This window comes from Mustela lutreola, chromosome 2, assembly GCF_030435805.1.
Source record: "Mustela lutreola isolate mMusLut2 chromosome 2, mMusLut2.pri, whole genome shotgun sequence".
NCBI classification, from domain to species: Eukaryota; Metazoa; Chordata; class Mammalia; order Carnivora; family Mustelidae; genus Mustela; species Mustela lutreola.
Window position 1 is genome coordinate 101,812,193 of NC_081291.1, and position 27,337 is coordinate 101,839,529.

Consider the following 27,337-nt stretch of genomic DNA (forward strand, 5'->3'; position numbering starts at 1 on the left):
TCATTCATATTTTAAAATATAATTAAAACTATACTAAAAAGTATAAAAGCTTGATGATATACTCATCAGGTTGTGGAAAAATACTCTCATATAGTGCTGTTAAAATTGGGAAATGATAGAAATCTTAAAGACGGCAATTGTGCAAAACCAAAATTATATATGCCTTTTTAATTTATCCAGCAATTGTACTTTAGGGGGTCTTTCCTAAAGATACACCCCCATCAAAACTAAACAATATATGCACCAAAGTTATTCGCTATAGCATCACTTGCCATAACAAGATACTGGAAACAATCCAAATGTCCATCAACAGAGAATTGATTGAATACTGGTATACACACAGTGGAGTTATACAGATATTTTTTAAAAGAATTAAAAATCTCCATGAACTGATATGGAGCCATTTCCAAGATATATTGTTAAGAAAAAAAGATGGTACAAAAAAGGTGTATAGCATACTATCTTCTGTATAAAAAGAAGGTAGATTAAGAACATATATATCTGCTTGCTAATATTTATAAAACAAAAAAAGGTACAGGAATATCTTATTTTATGTGCTTCACTTTATTGTGCTTCACAGATATTGTCTTTTTTACAGATTAAAGTTTTGTGACAGGCTTGCTTTGAGAAAGTCTATTGGCACCATTTTTCCAACAGCATTGGCTCACTTCATGTCTCTGGGTCACATTTGGTAATTCTCACAGTATTTCAAATTTTCAAATTTTTCCATTATTATATTTGTTATGGTGATCTATGCTCAGTGATCTTTGATGTTACTACTGTAACTGTCTTAAGGTATCATTAACAACACCCATATAAAATGGTGAACTTGATAAATATTATGTGTCATCTGACTACTCCACTGACCAGCTGTTATCCTCTCTCTCTCCATCTCCTAGGGTTTCCCTATTCCTTGAGACACAATGATATTTAAATTAGGCCAGTTAATAACCCTTTAATGGCCTCCATGTGTTCAAATGAAAGGAAGAGTCCCACATCTCTTAAATCAAAAGCTAGAAATCAATAAGCGTAGGGAAGAAGGCATGTCAAGGGACACCTGTGTGGCTCAATCAGTTAAGCATCTGTCTTCAGCTCAGGTCATGATCTCAGGGTCCTGGGACTGAGTCCAACACTGGGCTCCCTGTTCAGCAGGGAGTCTGCTTTTCCCTCTCCCTCCTGCTCCTGCTTTCTCTCTCACTCTCTCTCTCTCAAATAAAATGAATGAAATCTTAAAAAGAGAACGAGGAGGAGAAGGAGGAGGAGGAGGAGAAAAAGGCATGTCAAGAGCGGAGACAGGCCAAAAGATAGTCCTCTTCTGTTAGCCCAGCTGTGACAGCAAAGGAAAAGTGCCTGAACCTTTAAATTAAAAGAACTACTCCACTAAACACACAAATGAAAAGAAAGTGAAACAGCCTTATTGCTGATGTGGAGAAAGTTTCAGTGCTCTGGATAGAAGATCAAAACAGCTACAACACTCCCTTAAGCCAAAGCCTAATCCAGGGCAAGTCTCTAACTCTCCTGTTCTATGAAGGCTGAGAGAAGTGAGGAAGCTACCCAAGAGAACTTGGAAACTAGCAGATGTTGGTTCGTGAGGTTTAAGGGAACACGTTTAAATATAACATAAAAGCGCAAGGTGAAGGAGCAAGTGCTGCTGTAAGCTGCAGCAAGTTACCCAGAAGATCTAGCTAAAATCATTAATAAATGTGGATATACCAAACAACAGATTTTCAATGTAGACAAAATAGCTTTCTAGTAGAAGCCATTTAGGAGTTTCACAGCTAGAAAGAACTCAATACCTGGCTTCAAAATTTCAAAGTACAGGATGACTCTTTTTTTTTTTTTTTAATTCTTTATTATGTTATGTTAGTCACCATACAGTATGTCATTAGTTTTGATGTAGTGTTCCAAGATTCGTTATTTACATGTAACAACCATTGCTCCATGCAATACATACCCTCCTTAATACCCATCACTGGGCCAACCCATTTCCCTCCACCCTTCTCCCCTCAGTTTGTTTCTCAGAGTCCACAGTCTCTCATGGTTCATCTCCTCACTCTGATTTCTCCCTTTCATTTTTCCCTTCCTTCTCCTAATGTCCCCCATGCTATTCCTTACACTGAAAGAAGTCAAGCAGGATGATTCTTATTAGGGGATTATGCAACTGGAGACTTGAAGTTGAAGTCAATTCTCATTTACCACTCCAAAAATCCTAAGCCCTTTAAGAATTATGCTAAATCTACTGTCTGTGCTCTTTAAATGCAAGCCTAGATTACAGCAAATCTGTTCACAACATGACTTACTATTTTAAACCCAATGTTGAGACCTACTCAGAAAAAAAGACTCCTTTCCAATTACTGCAGATAAGGCACCTGGTCACTCATGAGCTCTGACAGGCTGCACTAGACATTTGTCTTCCTGCCTGCTAACAGAGTATCCATTCTGCAGTCCATGGATCATGGAGTATAGATGATACTTAAGCAATATGGGGTTGGAGTGCCAACTGCTCGTGTAGTTGAAAATCTGTATATAACTTCTGACTCCCCCAAAACTTAACTGTTCATAGCCTACTGTTGACAGCAAGCCTTACCAATAACAGAAACAGTTGATTAACAAATATTTTATGCTATATGTATCATACACTGTATTGTTATGATACAGTTAGAGAAAATAAAATATTTACTATTATTATATCCTCTTGTTAGATTGATCCCTTTATCATTATGTAATGCCTTTCTTTGTCTTATTAGTCTTTGTTTTAAGGTCCATTTTGTCGGATATAAGTATGGGTTCACTGGTCTTCCCCCACTTGCATGGCGAATGTTTTTCCATCCCTTAACTTTCAGTCTATATGCATCTTTAGGTTTGAGGTAAGTTTCTTTTAAGGAGCACATAGATCAGTCTTGTTTTGTTTTATTTAATCCATTCTACCATTCTATGTCTTTTTTGATTGGAGAATTTAGGCCATTTATATTTATTATTTTAGGCCATTTACATTTAAAGTAATTATTGATAGGTATATACTTCATTTAAGAAAATTGTACTTAATATACAAAATTGGTTTTCCGGTTGTTTTTGTGATTCTTCTTTGTTGTTCTTCCCTTGCTTTCTTTGTGAGTGACGAACATCTATAATGTTTTGTTTGGCTTTCTCTCTCATTATTTTTTGTGTATCTATCACAGGTTTTGGGCTTGTGGCTACCATAATGTTCATATATAATACACTAAGTAAATAGTCCATATTAATCTGATGGCCATGGTTTTTTTTTCCTTCTTTTTTCCTTCCTTCTCTTTCTAGTCGCTTCTCCACATTTTATGTACATGTTGTCATAGTATATGTTATATTTTACATCTCTTTATTCATATTTTTCTTATCTAAATATGGCCATTTCTTTTCCATCTAAAGAAGTCCTTTTATTATTTCTTGTAACGCTACTTTAGTTTTGATAAACTCCTTTACCTCTTATTTGTCTGGGAAACTCTTTATGTCTCCTTCAAATCTGAATGATAATCTTATCAGGTGTATATGCTAGGTTGTGAGATTTTCCTTTCAGTACTTTTTTTTTTTTTTTTTTGGTCAGAGAGAGTGAGCACAGGCAGTCAGAGTGGCAGGCAGAGGCAGAGGGAGAAGCAGGCTTCCTGCTGAGCAAGGAGCCCAATGTGGGACTCGATCCCAGGATGCCGGGATCATGACCTGAGCCGAAGGCAGCCGCTCAACCGACTGAGCCACCCAGGCGTCCCTCCTTTCAGTACTTTGCATATATCATGCCACTTCCTTCTGGCTTGCAAAGCTTCTGCTGAAAAATCAACAGATAGTCTTATAGGTTTTCCTGTGGAAGTAATTTTGTTACTCTATTGCAGCTTCTAGGATTCTCTCTTTATCTTTAGCTCTTGACATTTTAATTAGTATGTGCTACAGTGTGGACCTCCTTGAGTTCATCTTGTTTGGAAATCTCTGGGACCTGGATGTCTATTTCCCTCCTTAGGTTAGGGGGGTTTTTCAGTTATTATTTCTTCAAGCAAGTATTCTAAACATTTCTTTCTTTTTCTTCTGAGACCCCTATCAGAAGAAATTGCTTGCTTTTGTTCAAAAGATTTCTTAATCTATCCTCCTTTTAAAAAAATCTTCTCTTTTTGCTGTTCAACTTGAGTGCTATTACCCTGTCTTCCAGATCATTGATATTTTCTTCCGCATCCTCTAATCTACTGTTGACTCCCTCTAGTGCGTTTTTTTATTTCAGTAATTGCTTTCTTCAGTTCTGATTCATTCAATATTTATCTATCACTTTATTGAAGTCCTCACTAAATTCTTTCAATCTTTTCTCCAGCCTAGTGAGTATTTTTACAATTGTTACTTTAAAATCTTTATCAAACATATAGCTTATCTCTGTTTCATTAAATTCTTTTACTGAGGTTTGTTTCTTGCTCTTTCTTTTGAAGCATATACTTCTGTCTTCTCATTTTGCTTGACTTTCTGTGTCTGTTTCCATGGTTTAGACGAAATGGCTTTCTACTTCTCCTAAAGTTGAAGGAATCGTCTTGTGTATGGTAACCTCTATACAGACTGTGTATGCTTGATGACATTGTTGGTTAGTTGGAGCTGTGGATATATATGCTAGTTACTCTTTAAAATTTTGACTTTTTACAGAGAAAATTAAAGAAAAAATAAATTTAAAAAGAAAAAAAAAAGGAAGATTTAAAATAAAACAAGACAAACTTTCTAAAGTTAGGGAAAAAAAAGTAAAAATTAAAAAAATAAAAGTAAAAAAAACAATACAAAACTTCAACTTTTCTTCTGTGCTCCAGAACCACAAGACAGCTGGTATGGGCTTGTGGACCCTGGACTCACTGAGGTTGCAAGCTCACGGTGAGCCAGACCCTGCTCCAGTCTGAGTTATTAAGGTAGAGGGGAAGAATATGCTCCCACAGTTCCTCAACCCTTCTAAAATGTAGCATTTCTTCTGTCGCCCAGTGCAAATGGAACTGCTGTGGCCTTCAGAACCCTGGGCTTACTGGGGTCACAAAGTCTCTCTGATGATCTGACCCACCAGCTGTGGAGTCAGAACCCTCCAATTATGGCACCCAAACCTGCCCCTTACGGTGGACAAACCCTACTCTGGTCTGGACCCTCAAGGTGGAAGAGGAGGGAGCATTCCTGCAATTCCCCAGCCCCTCTAAACTGTGGCTTTTCTTCTGCATGCCAGTGCTTCTAGGACTGGGGTGGTTCTGTGGGCCCTGGACTCACTGAAGTCACAAGTTCACTGAGGTAACCAGATATGTCCATCATGGTATCTGGATATTGCTCCAGTCCTGGCTTCCAAGGAGAATATAAACCATTTGATCCCTAGTCTCTCTGACCTGAAGAGCTTTCCCACACTTCATCCACCACTTGGCAGAGTTCTAGTATTGTCTCTTTTATATGCTAGTGACTCTTTTAAACCATGCATTTTCTGTGTACAAGGACAGAGGGATCTGTTCCAGGTCCCTCAATACTATCCCTCTACACAGCAGCACTGGGGGGCACAGTTCCCTTTATTACCATATCTCTCTGTCTCTCTTATTGTTCTCTTGCTATTCTGTCTTTTGTCATTTTGTAGCTGTTCAGTCAGCCCACATTTCTTCAAGAGGAATTAGCCTATTAATAGGTATAATATTGTGGGTTCCATGGAGAAGGTGAGTTCAGAGTCTTCCTAGGTATAGTTATTTTTAATATGTCTCTCTTTAGCTTTTGTAGTTAGAAGTTATTTACATAATATCATTACATTCAGAAATCTGCATTTCACTAGAAATTTACTTCACCGGTGAGTTTTATATATTCATGTGTTTTTTACATTAATTAGCATCCTTTCATTTCAGCACAAAGAACTCCCTTTACCGTTTCTTGTAAAGCACATCTAGTGGTGGTGAACATTCTCAGCTTTTGTTTGGTAAAGTCTTTCACTCTTGGTTTCTGAATGATAGCACTGCCACATATACTATTGTTGATTGGCAATTTTTTCCTTCAATATTTTGAATTTATACCATTAAAACAGGCCTGCAAAGTTTCTGCTGAGAAATCCACCAGAAGCTTTATGAGTTTCCTTGTATATGACAAACATCTTTTCTTTTGCTGCTTTCAAAATTCTGATTCTTTGATTTTTGACAGTGTGATAATAATGTGTCCCAATAAAGTCTTCTTTGGATTATATCTGTTTGGGGTTCCCTTTAGCTTATGTACATAGATGTCCATATCTTTCCCAATATTTGGGATATTTTTAGCCATTATTTCTTTAAAGAGACTGTCATCTTTTTTCTCCATCTTGGACTTCAATATGTATACATTGCTTTCCTTGATAGTGTTCCATCAAGAGTCACATGTTCTGCTGACTAAGCCAAGACTAAGCCAACCAGGTACCACTTTTCCTAAGTGGTATCCTATCAATATTAAGACTAGTCAAGCTTTCCTCTTTGTTGTAGTTGCTAGAAAAATCAGAACCAAAGTTGAGTACAAGAACTCTACATGACTTAAAGACATGCATATTTATGTACCAACTAATGCTTGAGTTTAACATTATGATCTTATCTTCAACTTCCTGTTATCTCAATTGTCCTTTAGTATAAAGCACCTCAAATACTTTTTGAAAGGTTAGAGAAAATTGATAAATAGGCAAATAAATTAAAAGGCTACTGTAACATTTAGCTTATTTTAAAACAATTTTCTTCTTACCTATTCTCTATTCCCACCACTACTACCCCAGTTAAAATAAAAAACAAACAAGATTTTCCCTTAGGGTATCTTTAATGCTCAGGATTCTATATAAGCATTTTCTCCCCATTTTCACAAACACAATAGTGAATAAAACAGAACTTACCAGGTAAACAATATGCAGATCGTTCTCTAAAACAAAGCCCTTCATTGCTCTTTGGAGGTCAGCAAAAATATCTAAAGTATCAATTGGAGAAAGTGAAGAAGAAAGAGTTGCTGACCCAAGATGTGTTGGATGATACACTTGTCCTGGTTGGGAGTGGAAATAGGGAAATTATGAACCAAATGTTTAAAATAAAATAAAACACTGTTTCTCTGTATTCTGTAATTAACCTTTTAGTATCTGATCAATTTTGCCCAATGCATGGATATTTATGAGCAGATTCTATGTTAATTGTCTGATGTTGCTAAATGCAACACTGACTTACTAAAATTGATTCATATACCACTTGAAAAACCAGTTTCCTTTTATACTGTTTGAAAAGTCAATTTCCTTTCACTGAACAATCTTAAGTCACTAAAGATGAAAAAGTGAGTCAACTGCAACTAAGAAGTCACATTTACCTTCTGTTCCATCACTAGCTTCAGTAGTTTGGATGAATTCATTTTCCAGTAGCCACATTACACAGGCCTCAATTGCTCCAAGTTGAACAGAATCTTGGTTCTTCTGAATTCCCAACTTCCCTTCTTTCATACTTGCAGCCAAAAATGTGCAAGAAGCATAAGTCTGCATTTCTTGTGATGTATTTGCCACTCCGCCGACTATTATCTGTTAAGAGGTTTCAAATTTTTTGTAACTTTTCAATAAGACATGCAGGCCCCCATGGTATAAAAGAAGTGATTTTGTTCTCTTAAAATATTCTCAGCATTTTAATGCAGACTCTAATTCTTCCATTATTACTCATTATACATGTAGGTAACACCTACTAACAACATCAAAAATTTCCCTAGAATTTTTAATGCTAGTATTGAATATTTCCCGCTCAGAAAGAGGATGGGAGGGGCGCCTGGGTGGCTCAGTGGATTAAGCCACTGCCTTCGGCTCAGGTCATGATCTCAGTGTCCTGGGATCGAGCCCCGCATCGGGCTCTTTGCTCAGCGGGAGCCTGCTTCTCTCTCTCTCTCTCTGCCTGACTCTCTGCCTACTTGTGATTTCTCTCTCTCTGTCAAATAAATAATAAATAAAATCTTTAAAAAAAAAAAAAAAAAAGAAAGAGGATGGGAATGGGTACAGAAAAAGTGAAGTTAGTTGTACCTTGTGGAAATCATCTTCCTACAACTTTATTAAATACACTAATTAATTACATGTACTAATTTTTCCCTTGCCTTCTTCCATTTAATACATATTGAAACATATCAAATCATCCTAAACAGAGCTATCTTACACTTTTTAATGACTATATAACATAGTTTTACTAAGATTTATTTAGTATTAATTTTGGTTATTTTGGTTATTTCCCATTTTTTCTTAATACCAATAATGCTATAATAAATATTGCTGTATATTTAAGCTGATGTAATTTCACATATACCTCCCTAGGTAAAACTCTTAATTGTGAATCTACTGGTTAAATGGCTATATGTTTTTTTCTGGGGCTTGCCTGTTTTTTAATCTTAGTAGGTATGTCCAAGTAGCCCTCCCAAAAGAGTTTCAGCAGTATATGAGAATGCCTACTTTCCATATCCTTAACAACCCCATGGTATTACTTTCCTTTTTTTTTTTTTTTTTTTTTTTTCCAGATGGAGAGCTAAAGGGGAGTGGGGGGAAGAAAGTATGAGCACAGGTATCAGTACCCCCAGTACCAGCACTGAAGCCCAGAGCAAGGCATGAGGGTATATAAACAGAAAACTTCTCTGGAGGACACAAAACACTTAAAATAAGGAGGCTGGTTACCTTTGAAGATGCAAAGGAGAAAGTTTTATTTTTCACTTTAGATCTTTCCATGTTGTTTGAAATTTCTAAGCATGTCTATTTGTAATTTTTTTTTAATTTTTAAAAAAGATTTATTTATTTATTTATTTATTTGACAGAGGGAGTGAGAGAGCACAAGCAGAGGAAGCAGCAGGCAGAGGGAGAGGGAGAAGCAGTCATCTCAATGAGCAGGGAACCTCTTGCAGGATTGGATCTCAGTACCCTGAGATTATGACCTAAGCCAGAGGCAGCTATTTAACTGACTGAGCCATCCAGGCACCCTAATTTGATTTTATTTTAATGTCATAGGTATTATCTGGATGGAAGAACTACAGTCCATTTCTGTCATCTTTTTAAATATTCTGAAAATAGGGGCACCTGAGTGGCTCAATTGGTTAAGTGTCAAGCTCTTGATTTTGGCTCAGATCATAGACAATAAAGTAAACCTAAAAAATAAAACGAATCATCTGATATTTGGGTCTTAACCCACTGTTTTGAAATATACTGATATAGTACTAGCTATATTAAACTCCAGGAAATAACTTAAATACAAGAGATTCCAACTTAGGGAAACTATGAACTCATAAAGAAACACAAAGCTAAGATTTTTCTTCACATATTTAAGTTCTACCATCATATTATAAGCACAAAAGAGCAAATGGTAATTTAATGAACTCTTTATTACCTCCAGAATAGCTCTTATCATGCTTGCAGTTACTTCTTCTCCTTCTTGTCTTTGCAAACAGCTACGAACAGGTTTTAGAGATCCCTGAAGTAGAGCTATGCCTTTTGATTTTTCAGAGTTCTTACAAACTAAGATACTCTCACCTATAACCAAAAAACCATACATTTATTGTATATTGCAACGTATTTCCTTAAGATACCTGCCAAAGAGAATTTCAGTTGTCTTATTTAAAAAGAAGTTAATAGATGATAGCCGTTATTATGGTCATGGTATTATTGCTGATGCTTTCATTTTCTGAACTTTGAAGGAAATTCAAATGTGCCAAAGTGCCATAAGGATTATTTTGACCTGAAGGCACTTAGGAAACAGAAAGAGCTCCTTGCCCTCACCCTGCTTGTCTAGAACCAAGATAAAAATTTCTCTTTGTGAAGGTGCTCCTCTTATCACTTACCACTGAACAGAAAGTGAGCACCAAGGAGGGTCTGCATAATCCTTTCTAAATAATCCTTAACTGATGAAGTGTTAAACATTACATCTGAAACTAATGACGTACTCTCTGTTGGCTAATTGAATTTAAATTTAAAAAATCTATAACTTCCATTAGTTTCCAGTATATATTTACTTTCCTACAATTTACCACCCCTAAAAGCCCTAATCCCTTTTCCTTTGCCTTGTCACTTCTCAATTCTATCACCTTTTGTTAAAAGGGTAAAAAGACCCTAACATCTAACTGCTTCTTTGGATCTTCACTGTTTCTCTATAAAAGCCTCTGTGTATGCAAAAAATGAAAATAATAATATCAAATAAAATATGTAGGCCTTCTGTCCTATTAATCTGTCATTTGTCAGTTCTTGCTAATTAAGTATATAAATAATAATAATAATAGAAGTATTTTGAAAACGATAAAGGAAACTGCAAATGCAAATTGCTATTAGTTATATATGACAATATGAATTCAAAAATATTTACAGAAACCTAGAAATCATAACATTCACTAATCTAAACACTTTAGGTTATTGTGACAATCAAAGGAATAAAAATATGTGATAGCACTTATGCATTATAAACATATAGAAATATTCAACTTATACAAACATAAATACTATTAAAGCAATTACAACTAGAGAAAACCATAATTTTTTTTTTCAGAAATGTATCCAATAGTAGGGGAAAAGATACAAGTAAGATGTTCAAGGGGCAAAAGGAAGGTCACTTGCATTAGAGAAAGCCAAAAGTGGCATTGTGGTGGAGTATAATAACCATTCTAGGCAGAAAGAAAATGCTGCTTTCCTAAGACTGACTGCCAAATTGAGAACAAAGACAGAATAAAGATAAGGGACTATAAACTTGATGACTGTTGATTATTTAGCCCAGATAAAATTACAAAAAGATAGGTGCCATCAGACAAACAACAATTAAAAAAAAAAAAAAACAGGTGAATAAAATGTATCACAAGGCTCTTGCAAGCACTACAAAATAGTCCAGCATAAGACAAAAAAATTACCGACAAAGGTATCAACTAGCATTAGCAGCAAAGTAAAAATGTCACTTTGGGCTATTCAAACCACTTTCAGGTTTTGATTCAACAAAATGGACAACCCTTTTTCCAGATGAAGCAAGATTTATGAAAATTTCCAAATTAATGGCAATATATACAGTTCAGTTTCCTGTTCCCATCCATCTGAAGAGGTTGTATCCATAACACAATAGAGAAGTCAATTAGAATCAATTATTACTATTAACTTACAAATCACTATTTTTGCACAAAGCACCAACATCTTATATGGGAAGGTTCCAGGAATTCCACAGAAAGATTCAAGAATCATCTAAACAAAACACCATTAACTATCTAGGAGACATTAAGATCATTTATAAAATGCCAAGAAGTTACAAAGATGCTACACAAACCAAAAAACATCACAAGTATTCATATTTTTGTAATTGATATGAAACACTATTCAGACACTCCCCCATTTGGAAGCTCTGAGCAAGCTATATGGCATCCTGAAATGGAGTATTATACAAAGTCAAAATCTCAGAAGTTTCCAAGGCCTCAAAAACAAAGTTATTGTAGTATATTTTAGTTTTGTTAAATGTTGCCTAATTTAAGGCTTGATAATTTGGCCAGCACACCAACCTTCCAATTACTCCTCCCCATGAGAAAGAGAAGTACAAGCTAATGTAGGAAGGCAAACAAAACCTCCTTATCTTCTGTATTACCTTAAAGACCCTCTGACCCTAAAAGAAAAGCAGCTGTGTAAGATGAACTTACACTTCACTCTCCAGAGTTGCAAGTCTACTAAGAAATCAATTGAGGAAAGAACAGGAGGAAGCAAGTAGGAATAGAAAATGTCTTAGTGTCTTTCTCCAGCCTTCTTTAAACACATGTAACCTGCATATTTTACACATAAAGTAAGAGATAGAAGCAGGATAAACTTCTCTGATGTCTCTAATAGGGGAAATCCAATGAGTTGGAAGATTTTTTTTAATTGATAGAATTTTTAGGTTTTAAAAGAGAGGCAGCCCAATGACCCTGAAGGGATTACAGGTAGATGAATCATTTGTTACTAGGGCTGAAACAGACAGCTGCTCTTTCATTTTTACCTTTTTTTTTTTTTAAGGTTTTATTTATTTATTTATTTGTTTGTTTATTTATTTATTTGAGAGAGAGAGAGACAGAGAGAGAGAGAGTGAGAAACAGACGGGAGAGGGTCAGAGGGAGAAGCAGGCTCCCTGCTGAGCCAGAAGCCGGATGGAGGACTCTATCTCAGGACTCCGGGATCATGACCTGAGTTGAAGGCAGTTGCCAAACCAACTAAGCCATCCAGGTGCCCCTCATTTTTCCTTTAATAAAATCTCTATATGTTAGTTGGGCATATGGCCTCCCTTGCAGTTGGGGAAAGTAACTGTGTGATAAGTTCTCCCTGATTGTATGTGAGGAGAAATATTTCGAGCAACTCCTGGGAAGTGCCCTTAAGAGGTAGGCTGTGTCCTTTACTTCCTCATCTTCCCTTCCTGATGGTTGAAATGATGATGTGATGACAAAGTCAAATTACTCTAAAAGTCACTTCCTCAGATACTATCCAGCTTTTTGTACCCATAATATCCCACTTATTTTCCCATTAAGACGCTCCCTTTTCTCCTAGATACCCTATTTTCTCTTTAGCAGCCACAGAACTGTTTGTCTGACATATGGTATAATACGAGAGTCAATAAACTACATCCCAGAAAATACGGAATGACAGAGAATGTTCCTCTGAAAGTTCTTTAATGTTATAAGGCTTATAACAATCTTGCCACACCCAAAATAATGTACCACGTTAGAAATAGTATTTCCTGCTATCTTGATATTTAATTAAACCTTTAACCCATTGCTTAAGACAAAACTTCTGTCTGGTTTATGGTAAGGTTATCATTACTTTTTGACACAAGATACTAAAAAAGTTGTTTTCAGAATCAGCACCAATTTAGAGGGAAAACATTTCTATTCCCAAACTCTGAGAGTATTTCCCAGCTCTCAGCATCTTTATTTGAAGTCTTAGACCAAGCAGAACTAAAACCCATGAAAATTACTTCCTTCATTAGCAGTAGAATATACTGAAAATTAAAAATCATCTTTTAGTTAGTGTGATAAGTCATTTTGACTAGAATATTGAATCATTTTACTGTACATAAGGTAAAGAAAATTTTAATTTTACATTAGTAGAAAATCAATGGTTGATATATGAAAATTATAACTTATATTCATTATATATTAAGTAAAGCAAAACATGACATTAGTGCTTTGGATAACAAATGCAGCATGATCGGAAATGAGTTGCCAGGAACTAGTCAAATTTCAAGTAGACTGACACAGTCCTTCAGCAATGCTGTCACAATTAAATTCAAACTCACTTACCTACTGTGTCTACCCCTTTCCTGCCAGCCCGACCAACCATCTGCTTATAAGTAAGAACATCTAGAGGTTGACCACTGAAAATAGGAGTCCGAATAATTACACGACGTGCTGGTAAATTCACTCCAGATGAAAGAGTAGAAGTTGCTGCTAAAACCCGAATCTGACCTTGACGGAAGGCTCCTTCAATGATATCCCTCTCCTCAAAAGTAAGACCTAACAAAAGGAAGTTATAATAACATATATTTACTAATGAATATAACAGAAATATCATCCTTGATCACTTACAAATATATCTGGGAATCTACTACAAGTCTCTAAAGATTTTTTTCAAGCTATTGTTATGACCATAAACAAGTCACCATGGTCTAACTTTTTAAGAGTATAATCTGCCACCCCTAGAATACTTTTATCTCATCTCCTAGACCATGGGTTGGCAAACTTTTTCTGTAAGCATTTTAGGCTTTGCAGGACAGATGTGCTCTATTGCAACTACTCAACCCTACCACTGTTACATGATAGCAGCCACAGAACAAACAGGCATGATTGTGTTCCAATACAACTTTATCTACAAAAATCTGCTGGATTTGACCAGCAGACTGTAGTTTGTTGACTCCTGTTCTAGACAATGAAGTCACTGAGGGTAGAGATATAGCTTATGTATCACATTTAAGCATAAAAATGTGCTGAAGAATAAATACACGAGTAAATGAAAAACAGCATAAAGAATATATACTTACCTGGCTTACTTTTAAATTTTATTTAAAAAATCAAAAGGACCGAGTTTGTAATTTAGGTGATGGGTCACTTTATTGGTATGCATCATAAGCTATATACAATAAAAATATTCTTCTATATGTTTGTATACATATACATATATACATATATTTTTAAATGTATTCATGTATGCATAATAAAAATTTAAATAAATTGAAAATGTTAAATTCAAAATTTTAGAAACTATACTTTTTTTCTTTTCAAATTTTTATTTAAATTCTAATTAACATAGTGTAATATTGGTTTCAGGAGTAGAATTTAGTGATTCATCACCCACATACTACACTTAGTGCTCACTATAATACCTACTTAATACCCATTACCCATCTAGCCCATCCCCCACCCAACTCTGTCTCAACCCTCAGTTTGTTCTCTATAGCTAAGAGTCTCTTATGGTTTTCCTCCCTCGTTATTTCCCCTTGCCCTATGTTGATCTGTTTTATCTTTTAAATTCCACATATGAGTGAAACCATACAGTATTTGTCTTTCTCTGACTGCCTTATTTTTGCTTAGCATAATATAATCTAGCTTCTTCCATGTCATTGCAACTGGCAAGATTTCATTCTTTTTGATGGCTGAGTAACATTTCATTGTGTGTACATATGTATATATGTATATGTAAACATGTATACATATATGTACGTGTGCGTGCGCACGTGTGTGTGTATACATACCTCACCTTCTTTATCTATTCATCAGTTGATGGACATTTGGGCTCTCTCCATAGTTTGGTTATTTGTTGATAATGCTGCCCTAAACATCAGCGTGCATGTACCCCTTCAAATCTGTATTTTACATCCTTTAGGTAAATACCTGGTAGTGCAATTGCTGGGTCACAAGGCAGTTCCATTTTTAAGTTTTTTAGGAACTTCCATACTGTTTTCCAGAAGGGCTATACCGGTTTGCATTCCCATCAATAGTTTGCATTCCCCTTTCTCTGAATCCTTGCCAACATCTGTTGTTTCATTGTGTTGTTAATTTTAGCCATTCGGATAGGTATCTCACTGTGGTTTTGATTTGTACTTCCCTGATGATGAGTGATGTTGAGCAGCTTTTCATGTGTCTGATAGCCATCTGGATGTCTTCTTGGGAAAAATATCTGGTCATGTCTTCTGCCCATTTCTTAACTAGATTATTTGTTTTTTTGGGTGTTGAGTTGGATAAATTCTTTAGATTTTGGATACTAATCTTTTAACAGATATGTCATCTGTGGGCACCTGGGTGGCTCAGTTGGTTAAACAGCTGCCTTCAGCTAAAGTCATGAACCCAGGGTCCTGGGATTGAGCCCCGCACGGGGCATCCTACTCAGTAGAGATCCTGCTTCTACCTCTCCCTCTGCCTGCCATTCTGTGTGTTCTATCTCTCTGTCAAATAAATAAATAAAATCTTTTTTTAAAAAAAAAGAGATATAATGGGGCGCCTGGGTGGCTCAGTGGGTTAAGCCTCTGCCTTCAGCTCTGGTCATGATCTCAGGGTCCTGAGATCGAGCCCCACATCCAGCTCTCTGCTCAGCAGGGAGCCTGCTTCCCCCTCTTTCTCTGCCTACTTGTGATCTCTCTGTCAAATAAATAAATAAAAAAATCTTTAAAAAAAAAAAAAAAAAAAAAGAGAGATGTCTTTTGCAAGTATCTTCTCCCATCCTAAAGGTTACTTTCTAGTTTTGTTGATTGTTTCCTTCACTGTACAGAAGCTCTTTATCTTGATGAAGTCCCAATAATTCATTTTTCCTTTTGTTTCCCTTGCCTCCAGAGACATGTCTAGTAAGAAGTTGCTACAGCCCAGGTCAAAGAGGTCCATGCCTATGTTCTTCTCTAGGATTCTGATGGCATTCTGTCTCACATTTAGTCTTTCATGAATTTTGAATTTATTTTTGTGTATTGTGCAAGACAGTTTCCTTCTTCTGGACCCAGAAGAAACTATATATTCTTAATCATATCCTTAGCACATATGTCACAGACAGATCACTCCCTGAAAGAAGTTATTTAATTTAGTGACTGCATAATCCTGGCAATTTTGACAATCAGATGATTTTTAAGTACTTCTAGCCCTCTCCAAACACAATATGATAATGTCTAAAATTAATTTGATTTTGATTTGATTTTTAATTTATTTGTAAGAATATTTCAATACCCTGTGAGATAAGAGGAAACATTCAGAGTAGCATAAAATTAGGGCAGCAAGTACCTGTCTAATCTGAATTTTAAGGAAACAAAGTGTAGAAAGGTAACAATTTTAGAATTCACTTCCCCAATGGTATAAAAATTGCCTTTCTCTGGTGTGTGTGTGTGTGTGTGTATGTGTCTATATATAGACACACACAATAGATAAATAAACTAAATATGTTTTATTCTTGTTTAATCACACACTTCTTAAAATGAAATCTAAAAGTGGCATGGTTTTACAAGAAATCAAATGCACAGAAATAAAAAATGAAGAAATTATGAAGATTTTTAGGGGGACTTCTTAATAATAGATTATAAATATGGATACCTGCATGATGAAATGCTACTCCCCATGGTACAGTTTTTTGTAATACAGAGTCCAGTCCTGAAGGTGAACGTTTTAACTGATCCATCACTTCTAGGAGACCCTTTTGTTCCAGTATCACTGGTGGAAGTTCAGATGATCTTACCAATCCTGTCACAGAAAAAAACATCAACACTGTTCATTTCTTGCTGGACCTCTTTAAGTGCTATCTGCCTAAGTCATGACAGAGCTAAATATTAGGACAATGTTTCTAAAACTACTATATATAATAATTAGCAAGCCATCTTTTAAAAATACTTTTGCCTGGCTCTGATTCCTAGACATTGTGATGCAACAGGATGCAACCTGAACATAGAAATTTTAAAATTTCCCCAGTTGATTCTAATGTGCACCAAAGTTTAGGAAGCACTGTGTTAGGGTAAGACCAAGCCCACAAGAGGTGATCAAAGGACTCAGCTGAGGAAGGAAAGGATTACAGATACTACCATTCATAGCCTAAAAATCAAAATGCTTGCTCAAAGTTTGTCCCACAAACCAGCAGTGTCAGAAGCACCTAGGAGCCTATTTCTATGTGACAATTTTTCTAGCCTCTTTGCCACCCATGTGATAGTTAGCCACCCATTATCTTCTGTCTTTGTCTCTCTGTAAAATGCTCCCCTAGTAAGACATCAACTTTCTTAGATGCAGGAACTATGTTTTCTTTAAAGAATTTCCCAAACTTGGAAGCCTGGGTGGCTCAGTGGGTTAAGCCTCTACCTTCGGCTCAGGTCATGATCTCAGGGTCCTGGGATCGAGTCCCACATCAGGCTCTCTGCTCAGCAGAGAGCCTGCTTCCCCCTCTCTCTCAGTCTGCCTATCTGCCTACTTGTGATTTCTCTCTGTGTGTGTGTCAAATAAATAAATAAAATCTTTAAAAAAAAAAAAAAGAATTTCCCAAACTCTTGGATTTCTGAACTAGTAAGCCTCTGATAAAATTTTAACATATAGATTCTTTAAAATATTTTAGGTAAACTTTCCTTAAAAAATTTTTTAAGGACCCACAGGGGTTGTTAATGTTATATTATACTAAGCACAATTTAAAATTTTTAAAAACTACCATTGATCAATACCTTTATTTCAATATAAAAGTCATTTTAACATTAAAAAAAATTAGTAGGGTAATTTTAGAATTTAAACTTCAGCTTTACAAAAAAACGCAGTCGTATCCTTATTTTTCTGGTGAAAATCTCATTATAGCCCAGACTCCAGTCCAAGCACTAGGATTTCGGAAACCTTGCTGTAAATCAAAGTAACAGAATCTCAAGCAAAGAAGATAATAATAATGTTTCTGATTATCAAAGGAATTTAAGTAATTATGGTACAACATAAGGAATATAAATGGCACAGTACAGAAAACATCAATTAGGAGGGAAATAAAAGAGGTATTATAATGTTGGGCTGGAGCCTATCAAATAAAACTTCAAGCAAAGCTTACTTATTGGAGCTAAGCTTGAGGTATCCATCACCTATCCCCAGGATTCCAATGAAATCATAAAATATCCTAATATTCTGTGACCAGAACTGGTTGGTTTCTGTCTTCCCTAAACTCATCTGTGTAGGGACCCCAAAGGACCACAGGCTAGCAAAAGTAGTGAGGGAACAGTGTTCATCCTAGAATCAGTAAAATATATACTAATGGTTATAGACATACATTAATCACTACTCAGCAACAGAAAACAAATAGATAAACATAACAATCTGGAAAATCTTAAAAATACCATGCTGAAAGAAGCCAAACATACAACACACATACATCATATATGATTCTATTTATATGAAATTCTTAGGAATGGCACAACTAATCTAGAGTAACAAAAAGCAGGTCACTTGCCTGGGGCTCAGAATAGAGAGGAGATTGATAGCTAAAGAGCAAAGATTACATTTTAAATGGGTGATAGGAATGTTCTGTAGGTTCATTACTGGTGGGGGTTAAACAAGTGTATACATTTGTTAAAATTCATTAAATTATAAACTTCAAATGGGTACATTTTATTATATATAAATTATACCTCAATAAAGGTGATTTTATTTATTTAAGATTTTATTTTATTTTATTTTGAGAGAGAGAGCATGTGTGAGAGAGCAAAAGCAGAAGCAGCAGCAGAGGAAGAGAGAGAAGCAGGCTCACCACTGAGCAGCGAGCCCCAAGCAGGACTTGATCCCAGGACCCTGGGACCATGACCTGAGCCAAAGGCAGACACTTAACAGACTGAGCCACCCAGGCACCCCAATAAAGCTGATTTTAAAATATATGTGTTTATATGTATATACACATATGCATATGTATGTGATTCTTTTTTAGGCTTTGGAAATATAAAAAAAGATATGTCTGATTTCTCCAGAAAAATGTGTGTATATGATGTTCCAGATATAATTTAGGGTTTCAAAGATCAATACTTCAAAGCTCATGGATCCTAGATGAAGAATCTTAGTATGTGCCTGTATAAATCCAGTATTTTAAAAATCTTAAGGTTAGCCTGAGTGTGTGTATATGTTGTCTATCATGAGGATAAGGAGAGGATTAGTCACAAAAGCATTGTTTTGTAAAGGAGTGTCCAGTGGGCAGGTGGTACAGTGATCAAAAAGAGCCATGCTTTATTTATATACTGATTACATTACTTTCAAGGAAGTGTACTGAGTATAGAAGCTTCCATTTCCATCAGTAACTTACCCTTAGCTTGATGGTGGAGATTATAAAACTCACGGGCAATGCTATCTGCCAACTTCTCACACCATTTCTTTGATGGACAGAAAAGCAATACTGAATGGTTATCACAAATGGTCTCATAACATAAACTAACAACATGGTCCTCATCTCCCTAAGGAAGAAAGAGAAATAAGTCACTCTAATGGTCCTTTCAAAACATTTTCATATCAGTTTAAAGTCACTCACTCATTTTGCTTCAAGATTTCTTCTACTGGGGGCACCTGGGTGGCTCAGTGGGTTAAGCCTCTGCCTTCAGCTCAGGTCATGATCTCAGGGTCCTGGGATCAAGCCCTGTATCAGGCTTTCTGCTCAGCAGGGAGCCTGCTTCCCCCTCTCTTCTGCCTGCCTCTCTGCCTACTTGTGATCTCTCTCTCTGTCAAACAAATAAATAAAATCTTTATTAAAAAAAAAAAAAAGATTTCTTCTATTGAAAGGCATAACAAAAACCAATTACAAAGTCAATAACAAAGAAAAAACAAGAAGAGAAAAAAAGAAATACACTTCCTTATAATGCAAGGTGAAAGGAAATATGTTGATTAATTCATCTAGTATTTATTGACTTCGAACACTCAGCCAATGAGGATATCATGGTAAGCAAAAGAAAGTCAAGGTCCTGTCTTTAAGGTGATTAGGGTTCGTTGGCGAAAGGTATTAAAGTACCAAACAAATAAATGTAAAATACAATTACTAGATGTACTATAAAAGCATTTTAGGATGTTATGAAGCCTCATATTTGACATACATTTGACAAAAAAATCAAAGAGTTTTCTCTGGAAAAATTATCTAGCTGATATATGAAGGAGGGGAGGTGTTATTTCAATGAAGGATAACTGGTGGACAGTGGAAAAATTTCAGGCAGAATAAAGCATATGTAAATCCCATGTGGTAGCCAGCCCATTGAGTTCTCAGAACTGGAAGGGGTGTTTAACTGAATTAATTAATTCGTCCATCCATTCACTCAATGAACAAACATTTACTATATACCAGATATTGTCCTAGGCACTGGGGATAAAGGATAAAGTAGAAAAAAAGCTCTGTCCTCAAAGTGTTACTATGCCAGTAGGAAGGGATAGATAATAACAAAAACAAGATAAGTAAAACACAGAATTTTGAAAAGTGATAAAAAGAAAAAGAAAATGGAAAATAGGGACCAGGAAGGGGAGGACGCTGTAATTTAGATAAGGTGGCCAGGGAAGGTCTAAGAAAGTGACTTTGAGTAAATGTCCAAAGGTAAAAGAGTAAACCGAAAGCATTCCAGAAAGAAAGAACCTCAGGTGAAAGATTCTTGGCATATTTTAGAACAGCAAAGAGGCTGTAGAGGGAATAAGAAAGTAGTAGGTAAGGTCAAAACACTAAGTGGGTGGAAACAGATCATGTAATGTCTTATCAGACTACCAAAAAGAGGCTGGCTTTCATTCTAAAGGAAACAAGGAACCACTTCAAATGTAGGAACATAATGGTAATGTGATCTGATGTTCATGTTAAATAGATCATTAGCTCCCGATTTAAGTATAGACTAAAAGGGAAAAGGTAGGAAGCAGAGAGCTCAATTAGCAGACTATTTCAATAATCCAGGTAAGAGTGATTCAAACAGGGTGAAGGCATAGACATAGCAACAGAAAAAGATTAACAGGAGAGTAAATGAATGCGCTTACATATTTGCTGAGGTAACTAAGGCACAGGAGTGCCTTAAATTTGGGGTACAGAGCAAACCAACTGAATAAGATTCCATGCCAGACATATAGAGGCTACAAATGCCTATCTAGGACAGGACTGAAACACATGAACTTATTCCTATTTCCAACTCCAGCTGTTTCCGTATTCAGAGACACAGCTCTACACAGAAAGATGTCCCACTCCACAAATGAGGAGTCAGTTTTTTAACCTCAGGATTGAAGAATCAGACTTAAAAAAATACTGTGAACTAAAATTTCATAAGTGTTTATGGGTGTGTGAGGGAATTTATAATTTATTAAGCACTTCCTAGATGCCAATTTTTTAACACCATCCTTCACTCCTAATATAAGTATTATACCCCAATGTACAGATAAGATAGTATATTCAGAGAGGTTTTGTGATTCAACTAGTATCCACAATATCAAGTATCTCTATTATGTATCAGAGGTAGGTCTGACTCCAAAAATGTTTTTTCTCTTTCACTATACATTATACCTACTACTTAACAAAAGTTAATTTTCCACATTAGTGCTTAGTGTAAACTAAGCCATAAGAAAATCTCCCAGTTAAAAAGAACAATCTACAAAATTAAGTATTTTTTATTATTTATATTATCTTCTATTATACTTATTGGAAAAGATAATCATATAAATTGAAGGCACAACTGGGCATCTGTGTGGCTCTGTTGGTTAAGCATCTGCCTTCTGCTCAGGTCATGATCCCAGGGTCTTGGGTTCAACCCCCATTTCCAGCTCCCTACTCAGTGGGCAACCTTCTTCTCCCTCTGTCTCTGCCTGCCTCTCCCCCTGCTTGTGCTCTCTTTCTTTCTCTTTCTCTCTGTTAAATAAATAAATAAAACCTTTAAAAATAAATAAATAAATTGAAGGCACAACTGAATTTCTTCTCTCACCATCACTACCAATTATTTAAGATGAAACCATTAGCTTGGCATTAATAATCCTTCTAATGGGTATGTAAAGCATATTCAACTGCATTGCAACCCCTAATTTATATAACTCAAAAAAATGTTAACTCCTAGAAAATGCAATCAAATACAAAGTACCAGGAATAGTGATGTAAAAATACTGACTTACCTTTACTTGTAGATTGGGCTGAAATTCCCTCACAAGCTTCATTGAAGAGTCATATATAGAATTTCCAATTTTTATTGACTCTAACAGTGGTACAGGACGAAAGTTGGTGTGGTAGAGTTCAGCATTCAACCAGGAAGCTACAATCTCCAAATTAGGAAGAGTAGCACTCATGCCAACAATCTGCACAGCATTAGACAGAGGACTGGCTAAATTTGCCTGGCTGTCAAATACAAATGAAAATGATGTTCAAAGATACATAGTATTAGTTTCAAATAGTGCTGCTAACATATTCTTGGTCATGTCCTTGGGTACATACACCCATACATTTTTAAGATATATACCTAGAAGTAAAATTACTGGGTTATAGATCATCTTCAGTTTTATTGATGTTGAACTGTTTTCCAAAGAGACTATACTAAAGTATCTCCACGATCCATATGTGTTTCATTGTTCCACATCTTGTCACCACTTAGTATTGTCCATCTTTTTAATGTTAGCTATTTTGGAGAGTGTGTCATAATATCTCTTTGAAGAAGTAGTTTATATTGCCTTGATTACTAATGAGATTAAGTATCATTTCATGATTATGGACCATCTGGATACCATCTTATAAATGCCTATTGAGGGTAGGAAAAGAATAAATGAAACAAGATGGGATCGGGAGGGAGACAAACGATAAGAGACGTTTAATCTCACAAAATAAACTGAGGGTTGGAGGGGAAGGAGGGAGGGAGAGGGGGGTGGGTTTATAGACATTGGGGAGAATATGTGCTACGGTGAGTGCTGTAAAGTTTGTAAACCTGGCGATTCACAGACCTATACCCCTGGGGCTAATAATATATGTTAATTTAAAAAAATGCCCTTTGAAGGTGTTTGCCCATTGATATATTGGGTTTTCTCTTCTTGATTTGTTGAATTACTTGAATGTTCTGGATAATGACTTCCCGCTTTCATTAATTTTGGCTCTTGTCTTTATTATTTCTTTCCTTCTACTTTCTGTGGCATTATTTTACTACTCTAAGTTCTTGAGATGAATAATACATTAATTTTTCAGTCTTCTTCAGTAATACATGCATTTTATACATCAGCTCCCCCTTTAAACTTCAGCTGCATTTCACAAGTTTTGTTAGAAGATGTACTTTCAACTCAAACTATCTTCCAATTTCTACTGTGATTATTTTTTTACCCCAAATGGGTAAAAATGTATGTCCCAATTTCCAGGGGACATGTTCTAGTTATGCCTCTCCTACACTTATTTTTTAGTGTAATTCCATTTGTCAGAGAATATATTTTAAAATACTTAAATCCTTTAAAATGTATTGTTTTATGGCTCAGGATATAGTGAAGTTTTACCATGCACACTGAAAAGAACATACATTCTGCTTTTATTTGGAAATTCTTCTACATACATCCATTTGGTCAAATTTGTTACTTGCATTAGTCTTATATTCTATATCCCTACTGATCTGGTATATAAACAATTATCTCCATGTTTTCTCATATACTGAAAAAGAGGTGTTAAATCTCCCTAAACTGAAATATAAGAGCTCCTAGATTGAAAGAGATCTATTGTGCACCCAACACAATGAACAAAAATGAAACACCAAGACACATCGGTGTGAAATTTCACAACACTGAGGAAGAAAAGGAGCCCCTAAAATCTCCCAGAGTGAATTAAAAATTTTTATACAAAGGATAAAGGATAAGCATCATAAAATCTTGACTTCTATACCTGGGCAATCTACAAAATAACCATAAGGCATTTTCAGATATGCAAACTTTCAAAAAAAAATCATGAATAGACTGTGCACTAAAATAAAGTAGAATTCCTGGAAGATGTCCCCATCAAAATGAGGAAGTAAATCAAGAAAAAAAAATGTTATCCAAAAAAGGGGGACACTGACCCAAGTGTAAAGCAATAGGAATGAATGATAAAGACCCTAAAATAAGTACTATGCAGCACATATATAGTTTACCCACCTATCCAGATTGGAATAACTCAGAAGTCTTTTGGAGAAACTTCAAGAAGATGAATTTGGTAGAATAGCAAATGTGTTGAAATATATTGGATGGAGATTTACGTAAATGGGAAAGAGGCTGGGGATCAATCAGTGAAAAGGACATAGCAAACCAAGCCATCAAACAAAAAAGATATTAATTTCAGATATTAATTTTCTCAAAAGTTATTTTGAAGATAAAAGTAATCATAATATACCACATGCTTCAGTTGGCAAAGGCATTTATATAGCCATAACAGTCTAACATTAAATATTGATCTGATAAAAATTATGATATAACAGTATTTGGAGAATGGGAAGATTATGAAAGGACAAAAAGAGACTGTGGGGTCAAATGGGAGGAGATTGGGTTGGGTGAGTAAAGATTTTAAAGAAGAGCTAGGTCTTCATCTTTCATAATAAGTAATACATAATGTGTAAAACTAAAAACACAGTGGCTACATTTAGAAATAGCATTGTAAATAATTTTTTTAAAAGCTGTTAGAGTTGAAAGTAGCTGTCTCTGTGAGGGAGGGGATAAAGAAATGCTATTTTTCAAAATTAGTCTTGATTGCTTAAATAGAATGATGTATAACTGGCAAATACAAAAACTGGATTTTTTAAAATTTTATCATAAAAATGAACAACCCGAAATTTTAAAATGTTATAAAAATCATCAAAAATCACTCTCAATCTTAAGTACTTCTTTTGGAACAAAAATGAACTGCTGTACCTGAGTTTGTTCTAAATAGGTATTATTGCCCTTCTTTAATTTACTTAATTCATACTTACTATGCACTTTTGCAAACAATTCCTTAGCACTGCTTAGAATCTCAGGAACTCCGTTATTTCAGGTACTCACCAAGATGCTGACTTGTGAGTAATATAGCAAATCTTAGTGAGTAAAAGTTCCAGCAGATACCCTCGGTGAGAGTCTCCCAGCATATGCAATTCATCCACAACCACCATTCCTAAAGAGATTGTCCAGATACTAAGTTTCACAAAATTTAACAATTTCGATAAAAATTTTAAAAGACTCAGCATCTTATATAGTAAGTAGCTGTCATTACTACAATATATTGCAGGTAATACAAATTTCTAACCATAAAACAAAAATCAAATTTCACATAATGGACAATCCTTTCTCAAGACATTTCAGACATCTTAAGTGGTCCAACTATACTGTATTCAGGGTCTAAAAATCAAGGATTAGCTAACTCAGAGGAAACTGCCTCTCATTACTCAGATACTTCTATATTGGCAACTTTGTATAAATATTTGTACAATGAGATATCAAATACACCTACCATAGTTATTCAGTATATTGACTTTTCTATGGGGTAAAACAACCAGGGCAACCAACCATACTGATGTTAGAAAGCTGCTTAGAATAACAAAATCAGATCAAGAAGAAAGAAATTATTTTAAGGATGTTTTTGTTTGATGATAATAGGCTCGTGAATCACCCCACTACAAAACATAAATATGTTTGTATACCAGAATCCTCTTCTCCACTACTTGGAGAATCAAACCAGTCTATGCACTTGGAATAATGCTCAAGAAGTACTGAAAATTTAGTACCAACCAATGCCTTCTTTATTTTTTTATTTTTATTTTTTTAAAGATTTTATTTATTAATTTGACAGAGAGAAATCACACAAGTAGACGGAGAGGCAGCCAGAGAGAGAGAGAGGGAAGCAGGCTCTCTGCTGAGCAGAGAGCCCGATGCGGGACTCGATCCCAGGACTCTGAGATCATGACCTGAGCCGAAGGCAGCGGCTTAACCCACTGAGCCACCCAGGCGCCCTCAATGCCTTCTTTAAACACAGCCATAAGATTATGGTTTTCACAGGCACCGGTATCCCTCTGCCCCCAACTAACCCTCCCCACCTAAATTAAGATCTTTCAAACCCATTTCCTAATGGCATATGATACTCCTTTTCCTCATCAGTAAGCTATCTGAAAAGTTATTTCAGAGTTTATTCACTCAGTCATTCAAAAACAATCTGTGCCAGGCACTGTGTTAGGTATACTGGATATCACATTTTATAAGATTCTATTGCAATCTTTCAGATATTTAAAATCCAATGGGGTCACAAGTGTTAAGACAATTCTGATACAAACTGATGAATTTGATTTCTCTCTCTAAGCTTCATAGAGCAGAGCCATGTCTTATTAAGTTTTGATTTCATTCCGCACTCCCACTCTACCCAGTTTTACCATTTAAGTTCATCAGGATCTCAATGAGTAGCTAACTGATCATTCTTGCTGCTTTTGCTGATGCTACAACTATTCTATTCCTGTTGCTACCTCTACGTAGACTTTCCTAAGTGGCTTTAAAAAAAGGGGGGGGGGGCGCCTGGATGGCTCAGTGTGTTAAAGCCTCTGCCTTCAGCTCAGGTCATAATCCCAGGGTCCTAGGATCGAGCCCTACATTGGGGCTCTCTGCTCAGCAGGGAGCCTGCTTCCTCCTTCTCTCTCTCTGCCTGCCTCTCAGCCTACTAGTGATCTTGCCTGTCAAATAAATAAAATCTTTAAAAAAAAAAGAAAAAAAAAAGGCATTAAGGTAGAAAGCCTTCACAGAGTTCCAAAGGAACAAATGTCAGTTTCTATAGCTTCATACCACTTCTGGCCTAAATGGTAACCTCCAAGTAAAGACCAAATCTAGCTATCTTGCACCAGAATATGATAATGAATACAAACTAACTGCAGATATGGCAGAACCAGCTCCAGCATGCTTCCTTCTATTCCCAGTAAAGTTTAGAGAGAAAAGAAGCAATGAGAAATGACTTGAGGGCTCAAGGATATTCCTCTGTGTTTTGTAAAGTGCAAACATACAGGGAAATAGTCAATAACAGCAAGCAGGACATAAAACTTTTTTTTTTTTTAACACAGAGTTCCTAACATTACAGATACCAATTCTCAATAAGAAAAAAATGGGACCTATAGAAATCATAACAGCCATTCCATTCCTTCAAAAAATAGCAGCAGAAAATATTTGCTTATTTCCTACTTTTCTTACCTAAAAGATCCATCTTATTTTCCTCTATGAGGCGATTGATCAGACCATTGGCTCTCTCAATTGTGCAGACAGCAATATCCAAGGAAGAGAAAGGCCGTGTCGGAGAGGCACTGCCCATATAACCATCCACATTTATGCCTACTTCCTGAAACAGACTCTGAATTGAGCAAAAAGGAATAATACAAGTAAAAATACTTGAAATTCATGAATTATAGATTGGTTCTATCCCAGAATACAGACATAAGTATCGAAAGATATTTACTAGATTACTGTTGATTGTTCCTGGCCAGGACACACTGGTTTT

General features: G+C 35.7%; 1 protein-coding gene across 1 annotated transcript in view; it reads right to left on the reverse strand.

Moving 5' to 3' along the window:
- POLQ (DNA polymerase theta) overlaps positions 1 to 27,337 on the reverse strand; it is a 130,902-nt gene that overhangs the window by 99,300 nt on the left and 4,265 nt on the right. Inside the window, exons 4-12 of the mRNA XM_059162794.1 lie at positions 27,034 to 27,190; positions 24,874 to 24,982; positions 22,015 to 22,234; positions 19,208 to 19,355; positions 16,501 to 16,647; positions 13,237 to 13,449; positions 9,339 to 9,481; positions 7,306 to 7,510; positions 6,848 to 6,990 (exon numbers count right to left, since the gene is read on the reverse strand). Of these exons, the coding sequence (XP_059018777.1) occupies positions 6,848 to 6,990; positions 7,306 to 7,510; positions 9,339 to 9,481; positions 13,237 to 13,449; positions 16,501 to 16,647; positions 19,208 to 19,355; positions 22,015 to 22,234; positions 24,874 to 24,982; positions 27,034 to 27,190 (1,485 nt within the window). The remainder of the gene's footprint in view (positions 1 to 6,847; positions 6,991 to 7,305; positions 7,511 to 9,338; positions 9,482 to 13,236; positions 13,450 to 16,500; positions 16,648 to 19,207; positions 19,356 to 22,014; positions 22,235 to 24,873; positions 24,983 to 27,033; positions 27,191 to 27,337) is intronic.